We start from the raw sequence: 19414 nt of genomic DNA on the forward strand, positions 1-19414 counted from the left end.
AGTTACAACTTTTCTGCCAGGAGCAACTCTGCATTTGTTAAAGGGGAGCATATATTTAAAGGTTTCTTCCCCCTCCTCTTCTCCGGGTATCTGATATCTTTAAAACACAAGAGAATTAGAACAGAGAAGCAGTTGGCATTGGCATTACATGAGAAGATGTGAGGAAGCAGATCTCTCAAAATACTCTCTTTAGGAAGGAACAATTGAACAACCATTGGCACACATACAAAATAGGAAATGAATACTTAGGAAGAAAAACCGCAGAAAGGAATCTGAGGGTTTTAGTGTATCACAAGATAAATGTGAATCAACACTATTGGAGAAAAAGCAAACCTCATTCTAGGATGTAGTAGCGGGAGTATTTTTAAGACAGGAGAACTCCTTCTGATCTACTCCATGCTTGGGCCTCAAATGGAGTGTCCAGTTCTGGGTGCCACATTTCAGGAAAGATGAGGACAAATTGGAAACGGTCCAGAGAAGAGGAACAAAAATGAGGAAAGGTCTAGAAAACATGACTCATAAGGGAAGATTGAAAAAAAATTGTTTTAGTCTGGAAGAGAGAAGACAAGAAGGGACAGGATAACAGCTTTCAAGTACATAAAGGATGTTACAAGGAGAAGGGAGACAAATTATTTTCCTTATCCTCTGAGGATAGGACAAGAAGCAATGGGCTAAATTGTGGCAATTGCGATTGCAGTTGGACATTAGAAAAAACTTCTTGTCAGGCAGTTAAACATAGAAATAAATTATGTAAGGAGGTTGTGGAATCTCTGTCTTTGAGGATTATTAACAGCAGGTTAGACAAACAGCTGTCAGGGACAGTCTAGATAATACATAGTCCTGCCTTGAGTGCAGTGTCCTGGACGAGAAGCCCTCTCGAGATCCCTTTCGGTCCTGTATCAATTATTCTGTACAGACCTTTAAATGCCAGCCATGAGTTAACTCGTGAGTATCTAGTTGTAAAGACTAAAACAGGTAAAATAGCAGAAATGGAAAGGGAAAGTGATCTGGAAGTACATGTTTGCACTAGATCACTTGTACTGATTGAAAACTAATGGAAAGACAAGAGGGTTTGTGAAGTATTTAGACATTATTTCTTGATTGTTCCCAAGGTAAAAAGGAGGTATGAGCCCCAGTGGTTGGAGATTTACCAGAGACCTGGGTTCAATTCAAATAAGCTCTTGACAATTACTTTTAGGCAACTCATAAAGACCCAGATCCCTAAAGATTTCAGATGGAAATAAGTGGTAGGTAGCTACCTAAATACCTTTAGGGATCTGAGCCTTAGTCTTTCTGTGCCTCTGTTCCCCAGCTGTAAAATGGGGACAGTAGTACTGCCCTAATTGTTGGGTGTTGTGAGGAGAAATGCTTTAAATTGTGAGGTATGACATACTCAGACAGTATGCTAATGGGGGCCATGTTAGTACCACAGATAGCTAAATCTTCCAGGGGCTCAAGCCTGCAGACCATAATCAGGCCGAATTTCTGTTCTTTTTATTGAGAGTTTTTCTGGTGTAAGGATTTCAGGATTGGGGCCCAGGCAGATTTCGGGTACTATCTGGTAGAGAATGGGAGTGGGTGACAGATGCCAGGTTAAGCAGTGTAACAGTGGCCCACACTACTCAGGTGTATGTGGGCACAATAACAGTGGAGCAATGATTTATTTCTCCTTAAACCAGGGCAGATTTTGGCCCTACTCATTGAGCAACACTACTCAAAGGGACACAGAAATGTGATGTATATATTGTGTCGCTTTATAGTCATTCGGCTACTATACACTCATAAGGTGCATCTGCACAGCAGGGTTTAATTCGAAAGAAGCTATGCAAATTGAGCTACGTCAGTTGCGTAGCTTATTTTGAAATTGGGAGCGTCTACACAGCATTTATTTTGAAATAGAGCACTCTTCCTGTGACTTCCCTTACTCCTCGTACAATGAGGTTTACAGGAGTCGGAGTAAGAAGTTCTCCAGCTTGACAGAATTTTGACATTATTTTGAAATAACCGCTGGCTATGTAAATGTGGACTAAGTTATTTCGAAATAATGTTACTGGGTAGATGTACCTTCATAGTGAATACTACTAGGTTTTGGAGAATCAGAATATGTTGTGTTACTGGAAAGGCAGTTTGTTACCCAATGTAAGTAAATATATGTTTAAACTGAATGACACTTTCTGCTGAGCTTTAAGCTTCATTTAATTTGTTTCATGTTGATTCTCACAAGCCATATCTGTGCCATACACTCGTGGGTGACCTATACATTAGTGGGTGACAGCATACATGGTTGTCTGTTTGCTGTTCTATGTGCATTCGCTGTCTTAGGTGTTTACCCACTCAGGGAGCGAGGCTGCCCAGGATTTGAAAATAAAGCAGAGTTAATCTGGCAGCTGCCACTTAGGTGGCTCCTGTAAACTTCCTAGGAGATCTGCCTGTGAGTCATCTAGTGAACTGTTTGCTTCTAGCTCACTTATTATGTTTGAAGGGTTCTATTTTTAATAACACCACATAAGTAAAGTAATTGTAAGGCAGAATTTCAGTGAGTCTGTTTTGAAATAGTTTCAAACTATGTCTAGGCTTTGTGTGGACAAGGAATCTGGATTGGCAGCTTGGCAGGAGTTCAGGCTTCATCCAGTTGGCATGAAACACAGCATGCTTTGTTCCCTTTTGAGTGAGCCTTAGGTTTTGTTGGGGTCAAACAACTGATTCTTCAGGTGACCTGGAGCAGTGTTTGGGGTGAACTAGCCAAAATTTGGTTCTCTTGATACCTTTCTGCTTTCCTGGTCTTTGGGGCATCACTTACTGCAATCTCAAGGCTTCTGTAAATTACACTAACAGCTTCCTAGGGTCATTACATCTGTAGGGTTCATTGATGCACAGTGCACTCTGGCCATTCTCCTTCCTAGCCATGTCTTCTAAGGCTATGTTTACACAGTAGCATTATTTTGGAATAACTGATGTTATTCCGAAATAACAGTCCGTTTCTACACAGCAAGCAGTTATTTTGACATAACGTCAAGCTAGAGAACTTCTTACTCTGACTACTGTAACCCTCATTTTACAAAGAGTAAGGGAAGTCGGAGGATGAGTGCTCTAACTCAGACTTCCTGCTGTGTAGACAGTACCAAAAGCCAAAATAAGCTATTTCGACTTAAGCTACGCAATTGACATAGCTGAAGTTATGTAACTTATTTCGGCTTTAGCCCTGCGGTGTAGATGTGCCCTATGTCAGGAGCCCAGAAAGGCAATGTTGTTGAGCTGGCAACAGAGCTTTAAGCCCCTCAAGGATTCTCTCATATTGGGTAAATTCCCAGCTGCCTATTTAGTGAAGTTTTAAGTGGGGATTTATTAGGGATTTGGTCCTCTTTTTTCATCCCTAAATGTGAATACCCACTGATCCTACAGCAGTAAATTAATATTTGTATAGTACTTTGAAGATGTAAAACACAATATGTCACTCTGTTTCAACAAAATTTTCTCTCGATTCCCCACAGGCACCGCCTAGGACCTTTAGACTTCGCTTCAGGAAGAAAAGTACCTCGACCTCTACCACTGAAACCATGTGAGTGCGACGAGCCAATAGCACCAAGATCCACAGAATGTCTCTCTTCTGCCTTAAAGAGCTACTTGCTATTGATATAGAAAAACAGCAGAGATGGATGTGATTTGATGTGCAGCACTGCAGACATGGCCTTTTTCTCTTCCGATTTTTTCCCTTAAGTTACGTTACTTGCATTTTCCCATAACATGGTGCGAACACTCTCACAGGTGGTAAATGTCTTAGTCCCCGTTTCATTTGCAGGATAGTCAAGCTAATCCTGTCATACTGTACATTTGCAATTATTAGTTGTGTCTGCATAGTTTTAGCTTGTGAATGCAAACAAATAAACACAAAATACTCAATAGCTGTCAGTGATACTTTGACTAATGTATCTCTGGCTTTATCCTTAATGAAGTGGACTTGCAGGAGCCATAGATTTTTTTCCCTACTCCTCCTCCATCTTGTAACAAGACTGTGACTGATGTGAGATATTTTGAATTCTTTTGACTGCACAGAATGTCTGAGACTTATTAGCAAAGGTTGAACTGCATTTCCATTTCTTTTTCTGCAAGTAAATTATGTGAACTCTAGTCGTGCTGAAAATGTAGACAACTTAGAGAAAGAGAGATGTACAAGAGACTGAACTGATTTCACAAATTAAAGCAGGGGAGTCTTAATTTTGAAACTCCTGAGCCAGAAGAAGAGCAAGTGATATATTTTGTAGAAAATAAAAGATGCCAGAAGAATAATTAATCTTGTAATTCTTGACCAACATTTTACTGGCAGTTCTACAATACGTGCAAGCCATGTTTGTAATAACTGCTGCAATATAAACCATTAGCCATTGATTTAATAAGGCAAAATTCACTCCTCACTTGCATATGGGAGCTGAGTTTGGGTGTTCTGCTTTCCTGGAATGGATGTGGGAATTGCACACCTGCAGCCAGAGAAGTGCATTGGAATAGAGCTCCCTCATGTGGCTTGGAGAGAATTTTGCCAGTACTTGGACTCTGGTTAAAACCACGAGACTCTAGTTTGACTGGTGCATTGGCATCCTTATATAAGTGCTAAATACAAAAGAAGAGGAAGAAGTTGTAGGATATGTGTATTTGTGCTTAGTGTCTCCTATAAATGTAAAAGCATGTGAAATTCATAAATTAGTTTATTATGTGGCCCTTTGTGTTTGCTCTTGCATCTATCCCATAGATTAGAAAAACTTTTAGAATAACATGACATATGATTGCCATTGATAACTGAACAGTAAACAGACTTGATGATGAATAGTATTGTTAACCTAGTTTGGGTACAGTAGTGGCCCAGCATGCCAATAACTGTTTAGAGTGCACCAGGCTCAGACATAAGCACATCTGAAGTGACCTTTGTTAAATATTTATCTGCTGGATAGGCTTCTCCATCTCAGCCTTCTCTCTAACTCATCTTGAGATTATTCTGAAGCTTCCTTAAATAGTTTGGGAAGAAAAAAAACCCACAGCCCCCTACCCATAAACATTAGTACCAGTTTGGTTAGTAAGAAGAAAGGGCAAAGGACATTTCTTGTGATTGCCATACCATTTGGAGCCATTACTGGAAAATCCAATTTCCCTTATAAGCACTGAATAGATTGTATTTTATGAAGATTATATGCTAAAACAGTGTGTTCAAGATGGCAGTTGGAAAATTCTCAGTCATTAGCTCACACTCAGCAAAAACTTTGAATAACTACGCTTATGTATTTAAGTAGCTTTAGAGTCAATTTGATTTTTCAGCATTTTTTTAAATAGGAACTTTGCCTGAAGTGTTAGTAGAAATTAAGAACCCGTTGCAAGCTTCATTTCAGTGCTTTGCAATAGGGTGCCATAAGACAAAACAAAAGCTGACAAGTTTGCACTCAAATTATGCCAAAAATAAAAATATATAGCTACATCATGTTTGATAAATTCTACTCTCACACACACACACTGTATTAATATTCATCCTCACTAAAGTTATTAAATGTCTGATCTGCTGTCTTACTGTAAACTTGACTGTTTCGATTTTCTTAAATGCCGAGGTGAAATTGTTGACAAGGGAGTTGCCTTATCTCTTGAAGACATTTGCTGTACAACTGAAAAAAAACCCTTTTCATATCGCTGGCAAAAATGTGTTAATTTATCAACTGAGCTATGTATTTGTGAATAGACTGACAAGAAATGTGAATGCCTAAACATGTACACTTAGTGGTATAGTGTTCTGTACACAGGATAGAACAATCACTTGCTTTAAATTCAGTATATTACAGACACAGGTTGTTTACAAATGCTTTCTCTCAAGGTTTGTCATTTTAACATTCAGATACATGTGTCTATTTGGGATCAACATCAGCTGAATGAACTTTAGTCACAACTCTTCTTTCAGGCACTTGTCTCCCCTTGGAAATAACCTCAGTTCAACAATTGTTATAGCTACACAAGGGCTGAACCCTAGCAGTAAACAGAGGCAAACAGAGTTTGAATCAATTGAGCTAATCAGAATCACATGCTAGCTGGCCCTTTAACAGGAAGGGATCCCCAGTCCTGCCTCTGCCTAATCAGTTGCTACTTAGCTAAAGCAATGAGATCAAGGAGCAGATAACTTGATATAACCTGGTCCTCATCAACATCAACAAGAGCTCAGGTTGGGAAGCAAGACCTCCTTCACCATCAGTCCTCAGCTCTAGGGAAAGAGCCCACTGTAAGGGACTCTCAGGTGGCTGGAGTAGGTTAAGCCTCTGCAAAAGACCCCAGCTCAGGGAAGATGTTGAATGTGTTATTTTGGAGAAATAAACTACAGACTTGAATAGAAAGGCACTGAAGTCCTGTAGCTGGAGAATGTTCTTTAGTGCCTGGATCAGTAAATTAGCCTGCTGGGATTTACCTTGATTATAAATGGGGTAAATTTTGAGCAACTCACTGCAAACCCTTATCCACCCTGGTCTAAATATAACTGTCAACACTAGCACAGCTACAGTGATCACTGAAGCAGGGCTATTTCGAACTACAACCAAGGCTCTATTTACTCCAGAGTAAACTGGGAGTAACTGCCCAGAAGCAAAGGGAGTTACACAAGTGTAATCCTGGTAGAAGGAAGAGGAAAAGGTCTTCTGTTTCAAACAAAAGGGGAGAAATTACCTCATGGAAAAGTTAACTAGAGGGATGCGATGCTCCCTGGCATCATGTAAACAGCCTGCTGCCTTTGACTGTGCTCTGTGAAATAACTGTTCTCATGTAGTAATGATAGCTATATTTGTGACAAAATGCTTGTTAATCATTCTTCTTTTGCTGTTTGTTTTGGGTACTTGTTTTGCACCTGGCACAGTATTTCAAATTGTAAAGAACACTATGCATACTCTTGAGATTCACACTTATATAAACATATTTAAGAATTGTAACTGTGCACTTAAAAAAGGTTTCTTTCCCCTGATCAATAGAAAAGATCTGTGATAGGACAGTATACTTAATGCCTCAAAGTGTGGACAGTATAACAGTATTCCAAAGGTTGGAGTTTTGCTGGTTTTGTTATGTTGCTTGATATACATCTTGAATAAAGTCTTAATCTTTTATTTAAAAAAAACCCCACATCTTCAGTCCGTTCAATGTATCTGGCAGACTAGAATTCCTGTTGTTACTTTTGCTACTGCATGTCTTAATTTTTGCTAACTGTATATAGATCTAGCCACTAAATGCTGCATGTCCTTTACAAATCCTGTGTGTATATAAATACAATATGATGGAGACTAATTTAGCTACAACTACACAAGAGAAAGATCTTGGAGTCATTGTGGATAGTTCTCTGAAAACATCCACTCAGTGTGCAGTGGTAGTCAAAAAAGCAAAGAGAACGTGAGGAATCATTTAAAAAAAGGGGGATGGAGACTTATTATCTTATTGCCTCTATATAAAACCATAGTACACTCACATCTTGAATACTGCCTTATCTTTAAAAAAAATAAAAAAAGATATATTGGCATTGGAAAAGGTTCAAAAAAGGTGACAAAAATTATTAGGGTTTTGAAACGGGTCCCATATGAAGAGAGATTAAAAAGACTTGGACTTTTCATTTTAAAAAAGATGAGACTAAGGGGTTATAAGCTAGAGGTCTATAAAATCATGACTAGTGTGGAAAAAGTGAATAAGGAAAAGTTATTTACTAATTCCCACAATGGAAGAACCTAGGGGTCACCAAATGAAATTAATAGGCAGCATGTTTAAAACAAACAAAAGGAAGTTTTTCTTCACTCAGCGCACAACCTGTGGAACTCCTTGCCAGAAGATGTTGTGAAGACCAGGACTTTAACAGGGCTCAAAAAAGAGCTAGCTAGATTCATGGAGGTTAGGTCCATCAATAGCCATTAGCTAGGATGGGTAGGAATAGTGTCCCTAGCCTCTGTTTTTCTGGAAATGGATAACAGGAAAGGGATCACATGATGATTACCTATTGTTTTCCCTCCCTCTGGGGCATCTGATATTGGCCACTGTCAGCAGACAGGATACTGGGCTAGATGGACCTTTGGTCTGACCCAGTATGGCCATTCTTATGTACTACCAACTGGTAAAAATACAGCTATTAACCTTGATACCAATGAATTCACTGGACTACCACAACTTTATTATACAGTAAGTTGTGTCTTGTCCAACAAGTAATAATGGAACTGATTGACAGAGGCTACAGTAAAGAGATTGGAACAGTTTGAAGCTACTGTTGAACACCTTGTCTACAGGCTGCCAAGTTTTAAAGAATGCAAGGAAAGGGGCCTTAATAAAAGCACAAACAAAAATGACATTCTAGACTATAAAACTAAAATCACATGGTTTCATATAAAAGGCTATGTGTGTACCACAACTTTAAGAAAATTAACAAGCAGGCACTTATTCACAATTAACATAAGAAAGCAATGAAAATTACAAGCTTTCGGAATGATTGTAATGGAAGTTCTATAAATAATTTTGGCTAACTTAACATTTGTTTTAATCACTTACATTATCCATTGACCAACATTTGGAAGGCTCCAATTTTTAGTGTTTTCTAGTAGAGAAGCTGCTTCAGTCACACTCAATATCAAAGTAGGCAGTTTTTTAAAAGTGTTAGCCCCGTTCAGTTAATGCAGACACTGAGGCTACGTCTACACTACACATTTTTGTGGTAGAATATATGCTAGAGAGACTCATTAGCATAAGTCGTGATCTCATTAGTATATTTTCTGCCGTTTCTTTTTGCGCAAGGGGTTTTTGTGCAAAAGGAAAAGGCAGAAAATAAATTAATGAGATTGTGACTTATGCTAGAGTCCTTCATTAGCATATTTTCTGCTTCAAAAACGTGTAGTGTAGACGTAGCCTGACACAGCAATGGTCTTTGTGTTCTGTGTTTATATAACACCTCACACAATGGAATCCTGGTCTATGACTGGGGCTCCTAGGTGCTTTGATAATACTCGTTCTATATTATTTGTATTAATATTAATTATTAAAATTTAGCTCAGATGTTCTCCTACATACACAAAGAGATTCTTACAAAATAATGAATTGAGAATATTTAGCTGAAACAAAATTCTCACCTTTTCCCCTTACCCTTCCTTCACTTCCTATGAAATACAATAGCCAACTATGACTCCATATTTCAGTTACAGTCAGGAATTAGTTTATTTTGAGTGTTTGTACCAATAATTCAAATCAGACTGTATATGCGCATGTTACATGTATATATGGAGGAGTGATAAACTGTATATATTTGTCTTTGGAAATGCATAAAAAGATCCCAGCCCATATAGAATTACATATATTTGGAAGGAAAAACAAAAAAGTGTGAATTCAGACACAGAAGAGAGGATTTCTACAGTCGAAGGTTTGTGCGATCGTGATACTTCTGGAAGGGATCATCAACATACCAATTTCTTCTCTTCCAGAAAGAAGTGGTCATTTTATCAAGGAGTTTACTTTGTGTTTTATTGCAAAACACTTGTTCCCTCAAGCGCCTTTTCTGGGCAACAGACTTTTTCCATAATTTTTTCTTGTAACCAGCCTGTCAGAGGGCAGAGAATTCCACATCATTTTACCATAGACAGATATATAACAACAAAACCAACCCATACCTCAACAATCCCCCAGGCCTGAGTAAGTCAGCTTTCAACTCCCCTATAAGAAGGAAGGCAGCGGGTTCGCTGTCTCTAAAATGAGGGCAGATCCCATACTTACTTTCCTCCTTAACCAAAGGCCACAGTGCAGTCGGAGAAATCTCTTGACCACAGATCTTACAGATTTCCTCTTTCCTTTTCGAAGGCTATAATATGTGAGAGTCCTCACAGGCTGCAGGAGGATATGTGGCAGTAAGGGTGTTACTCTGAAATAAACACAAAAGATGAAGTATATAATTTAAAAAAAATGAAGTGCCCTTTCCCCAAACTCAGCACCTGACTTACTCCATCTACAAAACCTAGAGAGGCTTTACACCAATTTGCTTGACAAAATTTAATAAAAACAAATTGATCTAATATTTCAATATGTCTTTTGGAGGAGTATCAACATATACAAACATGTCTATTAAATAGCATTGCACGTCTGGCTCAATGAATCTCAAATATTATTATTTGTATTATTGTAGCACCTTGGAACATTAGTTATGGACCAGAACCCCACCATGCTAGGCACTGTACAGTTTTATTCAGTTCATAATTTTTAAAAATAGAGCTCAGAAAATAGGCTAATGTAACAAGTTCTATTATAGGTGAAAAGTTAAATTTAATTTTTTTTTAAATTAGCAATTTGGAGTTAGTTATTTTAATTGGAAGAAAGAATTTTGTTTGTAAGAGCGATAAGGAATAATACCCATGCCAAACTGGAGAAAGTTGCTGCTTTTCAAGTGCTGATGAGGATATGGAATTTGGATAGAAAAATCAGGTTTAACCCCAACAATAGCATTTTGAACACTAGCATTTTAATTTGTTTCCTGGCACTGAGAGGAGAGAAAGGTGACAAAAATGCTGGCAGTAGTCTACACTGCACTCCTTCCATTGCTACCACTGGTTGGGCTGCACTGTGCACTTGGCTAGTGCAATGGGGAGAAATATGGAAGACTAATGCTGATTCTAGTGTGTATTACATTTTGCAAATTTTATTATAGCAATCTCTTTGTTTCCCAGTAGGTTTTATATATAACATTCACCATTTAAGAACATACTGTACCTGTTAAAGATTGAAAGCGGACACCTACATGGCAGGTCAGGAACAGATAGCAGAGGCTTTGTAACAGAAGAAGCTAATGTTGCCTGCACCCGATGGAAATGCTGTATGGAGAGTCCAGAAATATAACGGATGTTGCAGGAGCTGTTGTAGGTGAAAGGGACCAGAAAATTCAGAGGTCTTAAAATCTCTATAGGGAGAATAGATAACACCAGGAAAAGTTAATGAAAAGCGAACAGAGGATTGAAACTGCCTGCTACCTGAATTTATGTTTTATTGTGATGTAGTAAACATTAATACCACTTAATTACAAATCTGCTAGATCCCCGCGTTTCCCCTTTAATGTTTTAGGAATTGTTTAGGTAGGCATCTGGGAAAACAAACCAGCAATTCAGAGCACTGCACGCCATCTATGGTTACAGGGAGTCACAACACCAAGAAACTGCAGTTTGTCTAAACCAGGAATCTCCAAAGTGCAGCTCAAAGGGAAAACATGTGGCTGTAGCTACAGTCACCTTTAGTATAGAGAAGTAGTAGAGATGAGATTCCAACATGCCGTTCTCTATCTTAATACAAGAACTATTGGGATGGAGAACTGTTTGCTGGCCCTCTCTTCCAATTTGAAGAAGAGGGCAGATACATCACAATCCATCAGCTGCCAGTGGATGAGTGACTTTAAAAAAAGCTATTTGTGAAGCTCACTAGACAGGGTGAGGGCAATCGAAAAGACTGAGTTTGTCATGTACATGAGCATGGAGTCCAGTGTATGGAGAGATGTCCCAACATGCAATGCTTCATTTTGCTCAAAAGTACAGCAATAACAAATCCTAGCGTGTGCTGCTTCATCTACCACAGGAAGATGCACATATACCCGTTTGATTGACAGCTGTACTGCATATTGGGATTTGTCATCTCTGCAAAGCACACAGGCTCACCACATGAACAAGTTTCAGAGGGATAGCAGTGTTAGTCTGTAATTGAAAAATCTTTAAAAAGCAACTAATTGCTCTGCAGCACCTTAGAGACTGACTAAAAAAATGTAGATGGTATCATGAATGTTTGTGGGCACAACCCAAGGACTGCCACAATCTGCTTCCACTTTACACAAAGGATGTTAAGGATTAGTCGACTATCTGATAAGAAAATGCTTATTAGTCGAGTCAACTAGTCGCTCCCCGCACCTTGTCGCCTCTATCAGATAGAGGCAGCAAAGGGTGGGTGTGGGTGTGTGTGTGTGTGTGTGTGTGTGGAAGGAGGTGGTATTACAGAGCAGACTTCGTGTGGCGCTGCTGCTTTGAAATGTTGTGCAGCATTTCAAAGCAACAGCGCCACGTGGAGCCCTGGGTCAGCGGGACTCTTGTGTATTCCGAAGCAGAAGCCCCTGCTGAGGCTCTTGTACATGTCAAAGGAGAAACGCAGAACGCCCATCGACTACTAGACTAATACATGAGTCGATATTTAACATCCTTACTTCACACTTCCCCCTCTCCCACACATGCTCAGTGCCCTCCCCCTTCTCCCAGCTGCGTGCAGTTGGGGCGGAGCCTCCCTGTGAGCTTCCCAAATCCCACAGCAGAGAACTGGAGTCGCTGATCAACCAAGGCCAGGCGGGTGCCTGGTTTGTGCTGCCCCAGACAGAACCACCCTCCCCACGTCGGCAGGGAGAGGCTGTTGAAACGAGGCAAAGAAACACAAGGGGCTTGGGGCCACGATGATCTAGGAGCACCCCCTCCCCCACCAGCAGCTTCCCTCCCGAGCGCCCCCCCTTTGCATCCTTCCCACGGGCAAGAAGCCTCCCCCAGCAGCTGCTCTCCCTCGCCTACATCCTCCCCCCGGACCAGGAGGCCCCTTTGAGACGGCGCCCGCCGCCAGTGTCTCTCTCTCACTGACCCGACAACCTGCGTACCACACCAGCTGCCGCCATCTTGCCAGCCGTTTGCGGCCCTCCTACGGCAGGCAGCGAGGGACACACTGCGCGCGGGGGGCGGGATTAGAACGGGGAGGCCGCGCGACGAGCGGTTACAGAAGCCGGAAAGCCGCTTTTCCTCGCCCGCACGCACTGGCTGCCCTACGCCCGAGTGTCTGCTCATGCGCCAGAGTGGGCGGCTGGGAGCTGGGCGTTCCATCCGCCGGCTGCTCTGCGCGCGCCTGGTGCAGCAGCTGTGCTGCAGGGTCTCTGTGGGTTAGGGGAGCTCCGCTCTCCTGCTGGCCAGGGCAGCAATCCTTCCACCACCTGCTTCTGGGCGGGTGTTCGAGGGCGGGGTTCCTTAGTGCCTCTTTAGCTGCTTTGAATGCCCCTCCGCACCCGCCTGGGCTAGCTCAATTCAGTAGTGTTCGGAAGTAAAAGCGGAATAAATTGTTCCTTCCTGGAGCCGTTGCAGCATGGGGTCAGTCGCCCTGCCTGGCCACTGGTAATAGCACAGCAGTTCTTGTATTAGAAACGCAGCAGCAGGACCGCGGGGAATCGTCTGTAATGAGAAGGACAGGTATATCCCACCCATACTTACTTGTATCTTCTCTTCCTGATCATTTACTGTTGCCTTTCATTGTTTTCCTAAAACTGCTCTGTTGCTTCAGGGCGCAACGCGTCCCTGGGAGAAAACAAGGCTAAGGCCCATTCTCGCAATAAAAGCCACATGAGCTGACATTTATACCATGCAGTGTCTATTGCCCTACCATTCTTATCGCAGGATCAGGCCCTTCCTGTGCAGATAGCCGCAGTCTGGGCTCATGACAATTTTAGAGTTGAGAGGTGTACACAGAGGGTATTGCTAATCTAATCTTCAAGCGGCAAAGGAAAGGATACAGCCTTCTCACCAAGTGCAGATGGTATGAAGCACATCTGATAACTACTGATAGCTCATCTGAGGAAGTGGCTTTTGCCCATTCAAGTGCATGATACTATCTATATTTTTGTTAGTTTCTCAGGTGCTACAGGATGGCTCATTTTTTTTACTCTGATAGCTGGACTATTGGGAGCATTTTTTTCCCAGTCTGTTACCTCAGGGACAGCTTAGTTATTTCACTCCAGGTAGTGTAAGGAATAAATCAAGATGAATTCAGCAATTGTGATTAAATTGCCAGGAAACATGCTCTTATCTAACACTGCAGTTTATTAGATTTAAGCAAACACGGACATCATGAACAATAAATAGGTTTAGAATAATGATGTAAGCGAATAGTCGAGTAATTGACTACCAGATAAGCCTAGCCAGGCCCACTGCATTATCTGTGGGGAGATGCTTCAGCCCGGTTGGGCCGGAGTACCCCCAGCCCATGGTGCAGTAGACCCAGCCAGAGTGGAGTAGCCCCCCACTGCACCAGGTCATCGGTTAACTGGTAACGTGGCAAAGGTGGTGGTCACCAGGTAACCGGTAACAGATAAGCATCATGCTGCAAAGGCGGTGCTTACTGGGTAACCGAGAAGAATCACACGGTAAAGACGATGCTTACTTGTTAACCAGTGATATCCCTACTTCAGATCTTTTCATAAGATCCCTACATTGCAAGTTCCCTCCACCAGCACTCCACATGTGTAACTGAGCCTTCTGTGTGCTGTGCTCCATACATTTCATTTCTTCCTCATGTCCTAGTGTGAGGGACTTTGTGACTTTCTACCAGCCTTGGAGGACTAGGAACCTCAGCGGATCAGTCTGTATTCCACCTTGGTCCCACAGCCCACCAAGAATATCAGCTGGTGTCTGTGAGCATGGGCATTTACCTGGCATTGTTCACCCATGACCCTGACTCCTGTCCTTTCTGCAGCATGAGGAAGACCTTAGTGCATACTTACCTGCAGTGTGCCTGGCTGCAGCCCCTTTTCTGGATCCTCCTGAACATTTTTCCAAGGTTCTGGCTGCATTTTCCCCATACCTCCTGATTATTGCACATCTTGTCCATGGCCTCACAAAGTCACGAGACCTCATTAATCTCCTACTTGCATTAACCAAAGTAGCATGTATAAAACTAGGAAGATCTTGGAGGGAGAGGTGCTCTGTGACTGTGGGGCCTACTTCTGTTCCTCCCACATATCCTGGCAAAGTTCCTCTGACCAGCATTCTTAGACATTTTTGAGGAACAGTGAATGCTGTCTGGGGCTCTCTGCTTGGTATTCTCCAGTTCCTTGCTCATGGCCATATGACCTCACTCCTGTTCCTGGTTTTTCATTAGCTGTCTTCACAGGCAGTGGATATCGTATGCAGAGGGAGGCATGCCTTCCAAAACAGCCTAGTGTGGCCCCACTCATGCTCTTTCCCCAGTCCAGGCCAGCAAGCCCCCTCCTGCTTGTTATTCCCAGTACTCTGCCCTGGCTGGCTGGGGTTGGCCAGCCTGCTCTGGCAAGAATTGGTGGCTGGACTAGAGCCACCCTGCCCTCCTGGCACTTGGAGTATGCTGGCCGCCGGGCGCTTGGAGCACGTTGCTTGGTGATCTGGGGCTGGCCACCTGGATCATCAGGGTTGGAGACGATGTTCTGTTTTTTTTTCTGTAGACAAATGTAATAAATTTTATGTGCATCAAGGCATGTGTGGATGTGCACTACCAGAAACACATTGCAGGCTGTGAGCATTCTGTAATCAGCAGGGCAGCATTTGAATCTCTCCTGGTTGGCTGCCCAAATACCCAGCTTTGCTTCTCTGGCCTCAACCTGTGTCTCTTGCCTCTTGCCCTCATGCTGCAGGTAAGCCTCCCTCCTTGCTCCGCTTCAAGGTTGTCAACTTTCTCAGTTGACAGTGTGTCCAGCCTGGGAGAGTTGGCAAACCCCTACTCCCCACAGCTTCTACCTCCCTACATTACTCCACGTTGCTGCTGCTCCCACCCCACAGCGTGTGTGTGTGTACATTCTGGTGTTGGGCTGGATAAGGGACCAGCACTAGTAAGGACAGCTCTGGCCCCAGGGTTGAGGGCACTGCAGCAGTGCTGTCCAGAGCTCCAGGGCTGAGGTCTTATCACCCAGCCACTGGCGCCAAGGGAAGCAATGGGAGTAGTCTGGGCAGGCTCTTGAGAGAAGAGGAGAGGCGCTGTCTCCGGCAGAAGAGAAGGGAGTGGGGACAGTTATGGGCCGCTCATGGTTGTCGCCCCCCCACCCTAAAACTTTTTGAGCACAATAGGTTCAGTTGCATCTCCCCTTAGACTGGGAGAAAGGGACCTTCTGCTGTGGGTGGGCTTGGCCCGCCCCCCCCGGAACTGAAACAGGCGGGCTACATCTAGACTGGCATGATTTTCCGGAAATGCTTTTAACGGAAAAGTTTTCCGTTAAAAGCAGTTTCGGAACAGAGCGTCTAGATTGGCACGGATACTTTTCCGCAAAAGCACTTTTTGTGGAAAAGCGTCCGTGCCAATCTAGACGCGCTTTTCCGCAAAAAGGCCCCAATCGCCATTTTCGCGATGGGGGCTTTTTTGCGCAAAACAAATCTGAGCTGTCTACACTGGCCCTTTTGCGCAAAAGTTTTGCGCAAAAGATCATCAGTGCTTTTGCAGAAATTCAAGCGGCCAGTGTAGACAGCTGGCACAATGTAGACAGCTGGCAAGTTTTTCCGGAAAAGTGGCTGATTTTCCGGAAAAACTGGCCAGTCTAGACACAGCCTCAGGGCTCAGCGGATGCTGGCACTGGGGGCGGTGGGGTGCTACTGCCATACCGCTGCCTTGGAGGGCTTCACTGCTTGCCAGCGCCCCCTGGTCCCGCGCCCCTGCTGCAGCTGACAGGCTCCAACCCAGCTCAAGGCGCGGGCCGAGGGCTAGCCCCGCCCCCTTCGCTTTGGTTACTTTCCCGTCAGCTCCGCCCCGCTCTTTACTCCGCCGCTGCACTTCCCTCACTGCGCCTGCGCGCTGCTTGTATCATCAGGCGTTGCGATTGGCTACCCCCTCTGACACTCCCTTCTCTGAGCGCGCCATACCGCCGGCGTGGCTCCTGTCTGCGGAGGGACCGTATTTGCATATTCTGATTGAGGGCCCCGCCAGTCACCATCTCTTTCCTCAGCGGCGCGGCAGTTGCTGCGCCTGCGCAGTGGGTTGGACTGCTGCTGAGGGGGGCGGAGGCAGCGGGCCCTGCGGGGAGTTGCCGCACACAGCAGCTTCACGTGAACTCCCGCGGCTAACCACGCACAGTGCCCGGCGCTTCGGGACGATGCTGCGAGTGTGTCAGCGAGCGGGGGCCGCGGCCGCCGCCCAGGTGAGCGGGGAAGGGGGCCGCCCACAGCTGGCGAGGGAGGCAGGAGCTGCGCCTGGGCCGGTCGCGCCCGGGGGCCTCCTTGCGATATGAGGGGAGCCGTATCGATAAGTCGCGAGAGGCCACTTTCAGGCGAGGAGACGGAATCGGGTCGCACGAGAGGAGACCAGGGGAAAGAGTGATTAGAAGTCGCGTCCTTTAATCGCGGCTCCGCTTGACCCGAATGACGGGGCGCACGTAGATTCTGATTGGACGGCCGCCTTTTGAGTGACGGGTGAAATGGCCCAATAGACTGTGCGAGGCGGAGCTAGCTGAGTCACATGATGTGGTTAAGTAGACTACGAGCCCCAGAATGCAACGCGCAAATCTGTCTTGGGCATGGGGGCTTCGCGCTGCATGCCGGTCCTTGTCGTCTTGCGTTCGGTCCTCGCGCTGTGCGGGTGGAGGGTTTGTAGGCTGCTGACGTCTGTTCTTTAGGAGAGGTCTGCGGTCTTAAGGTGAGCAGTGCATTGTGGGATTAAACTTCGTCACGGGCCGGGAGCCTCGTTTCACCCCGTATGCTGGGAGTTGTAGTTGCAGCTCTTCTACAGGGCTCAGGCGGTGGCTTAGCACGCTGGGCGTTGAAGTCTCCTTGGCATCCCCTCTACGGTAGAGGCGGGCCTGTGCCAGCTGCGCGCCTTGTAGAGCTACGTGAGCCTGACTTTTGTGGGGGGTGTCCCTGGTTGCTCTTTCCTTGTCGGGGAGCAGCAGGTGCAATGAACACTACCAGGTGTTGGAAATAGTCTTACAGCTGTCTCTTGCTACAGGAACAAAATGGACACTCGTGTTTTTAAAGTGCCCAGATGCCTGCTTTTAGTGGAGAAGGACATGACCTTGTTTCCCTCTGATTTCTCCTGATTACATGACTCTCCCTCTCTCTTGTTTTGTTTTAAGCCTTCTATAAGATTTAGAAGGAAACAAACGACCATTATGATAAAACTGCCCTAGGATAATCTCTTGTTTTGGTTTCCCTATACACGCCAACCTTTCTTCTTCTAAATTAACCTGTGCTGGTGTGGGTCTTTTTCATACTTTTTCCTTTACTATCCTAGAGCATGTTGCTGTTTCATAAATAACAGGGAACATCATTGTGGACAGGAGTTGCTTTGGGTTAGGTTAAAGGGATACTTCAAACTTTGAATAAATGTTAAATGTTGCTGAAATCCACAGAGCTACCTTTATCATCTTTGCTTTTAAAAGCAGTTTTAAAATTGATCCCCAAAGGAGGGAATCTGCAATCCTTCAATGAATGGGACTTGTTAGTGTTGGCAGTGTAAGAGAAAAATGGTGTATATATGAGAAGTATATATTGTCATTCCAAGAAGCAGCCAGTTGCAGAAAATAAAAGCAGAAGTCCAAACTTTCTCATGTTTGGAGAGCATGAGCTTGAAGTCTTCGTTAAAGCAATTTTTCAAACTTTCTTCTGCAGACTGTATTTATAGAAGGGACTGATTTTTTTTCCAAGTACCTTATTGGAATATTGTGTCTTTCTTTACAGAAGCACGTAAAGCTAATTACTAAACATACACTTTTAGGATTTTATTCTATCCTTTGGTATATGTTTTCCATCCACAGAGAACAACAAGGAGCCAATATATAAAAGGCCTCATAGCTTTGTACTTAGAATGCAATCTCTTCAAAGCTAGCCAGCTCACCCCACAACAGTAGCTGGCATTCTTCTTGTTGCACTGAACTCAGCATGGCAAATCATCTGACATCCTTTAAATCAAGGTTTGTGGAAAGTGAGAGTAGTGGGTGGTACACTTCCAAAAACTGCCAGCTGTCTCTTGAGAGTTGAACACACTTACCCTTTGGCTGTGTCTACACTGGCGTGCTCTCACGCAAAAGCGGCTGCTCTTGTGCAAAAACTTGACCACGAGTTCTTGCTCAAGTAAACTGACGTTCTACTGTATGAAATCAGGGCTTCTTGCACCAGAACTCTGACGCTCCTGCTCAGGAATAAGCCCTTTTGCACAACTGTTGTTGTGCAAGAGGCCAGTGTAGACAGGCAACATGAATTTCTTGCGCAAGAAAGCCCTATGGTTAAAATGGCCATCAGAGCTTTCTTGCGCAAGAGAGCATCTACACTGGCATGGATGCTCTTGCGCAAAAGCACATGCCAGTGTAGACGCTCTCTTCTGGAAGAGTTTTTGCACAAGATCATGCCAGTGTAGACGTAGCCTTCGTGTTTTAAATATTTTTGGTGAATTTACAAATTTTGGCTAATCAGGATTATTGTATAGTTTAAGTAAATGTGTAACTGCTGAAAATTTCAGCCGGTACATGTTTGCATGCAAAGTGGCAGGCAGTTCACCAGGAGCTGGTACTGAGCTGTAAAATCTTTTACTGAGTCACATATTTTAATGTCCTATTCATGTTTCTTGAAGACTTGGGGCCCCACAGGAATTAGAAGCTGAAAATTAGAAATACATGGCTTTAATTCTAAGGGCTGTTTTGATAGAGTGGTTGGGACACCTATCT

At 43.8% G+C, this 19414-nt stretch overlaps 3 protein-coding genes across 12 annotated transcripts in view; 2 read left to right on the top strand and 1 right to left on the bottom strand.

Annotated features, from left to right (window-relative positions):
- Positions 1-6313, top strand: part of REEP1 (receptor accessory protein 1) — a 96266-nt gene extending 89953 nt beyond the window's left edge. For 5 of the 7 annotated variants that reach the window (XM_025185693.3, XM_025185692.3, XM_025185699.3 and 2 more), the window contains one exon: positions 3492-6313. In XM_025185693.3, the coding sequence (XP_025041478.3) occupies positions 3492-3563 (72 nt within the window). In that variant the 3' untranslated portion in view covers positions 3564-6313. The remainder of the gene's footprint in view (positions 1-3491) is intronic. The other 2 variants (XM_075930948.2, XM_075930950.2) reach the window with 1 other exon arrangement.
- Positions 6314-9167: 2854 nt separating this feature from the next.
- Positions 9168-12833, bottom strand: MRPL35 (mitochondrial ribosomal protein L35). 2 transcript variants are annotated; one of them, XM_006111625.5, is made up of 4 exons: positions 12619-12833; positions 10732-10872; positions 9745-9889; positions 9168-9571 (listed from the first exon to the last, which is right to left on the bottom strand). In XM_006111625.5, the coding sequence occupies exons 1-4, from the start codon at positions 12816-12818 to the stop codon at positions 9383-9385; spliced, it is 675 nt and encodes a 224-aa protein (XP_006111687.4). In that variant the 5' UTR covers positions 12819-12833; the 3' UTR covers positions 9168-9382. The 2 variants fall into 2 exon arrangements, with proteins under 2 accessions (XP_006111687.4, XP_006111688.1); XM_006111626.5 differs by having other exon boundaries at positions 10732-10918; positions 12619-12805.
- Positions 12834-16617: 3784 nt separating this feature from the next.
- IMMT (inner membrane mitochondrial protein) overlaps positions 16618-19414 on the top strand; it is a 37765-nt gene continuing 34968 nt past the window's right edge. For 2 of the 3 annotated variants that reach the window (XM_089777758.1, XM_089777760.1), the window contains exon 1: positions 16621-16897. In XM_089777758.1, the coding sequence (XP_089633884.1) occupies positions 16853-16897 (45 nt within the window). In that variant the 5' untranslated portion in view covers positions 16621-16852. Of the gene's footprint in view, positions 16898-19414 lie in introns of all 3 variants that reach the window. The other variant, XM_089777759.1, reaches the window with a different exon arrangement.

The sequence above is a fragment of the Pelodiscus sinensis genome, chromosome 4, assembly GCF_052426305.1.
Source record: "Pelodiscus sinensis isolate ZL-2025 chromosome 4, ASM5242630v1, whole genome shotgun sequence".
Lineage (NCBI taxonomy): Eukaryota > Metazoa > Chordata > Testudines > Trionychidae > Pelodiscus > Pelodiscus sinensis.

Coding starts and splice junctions, on each gene's coding strand:
- MRPL35 (XM_006111625.5), bottom strand. CDS start 12,818: ATGAGCAGACACTCGGGCGTAGGGCAGCCAGTGCGTGCGGGCGAGGAA. Junction 10,873..12,618: donor TGTGGTACGCAGGTTGTCGG/GTCAGTGAGAGA, acceptor CACCTACAACAG/CTCCTGCAACATCCGTTATA. Junction 9,890..10,731: donor CCGCTTTCAATCTTTAACAG/GTACAGTATGTT, acceptor TGTTTATTTCAG/AGTAACACCCTTACTGCCAC.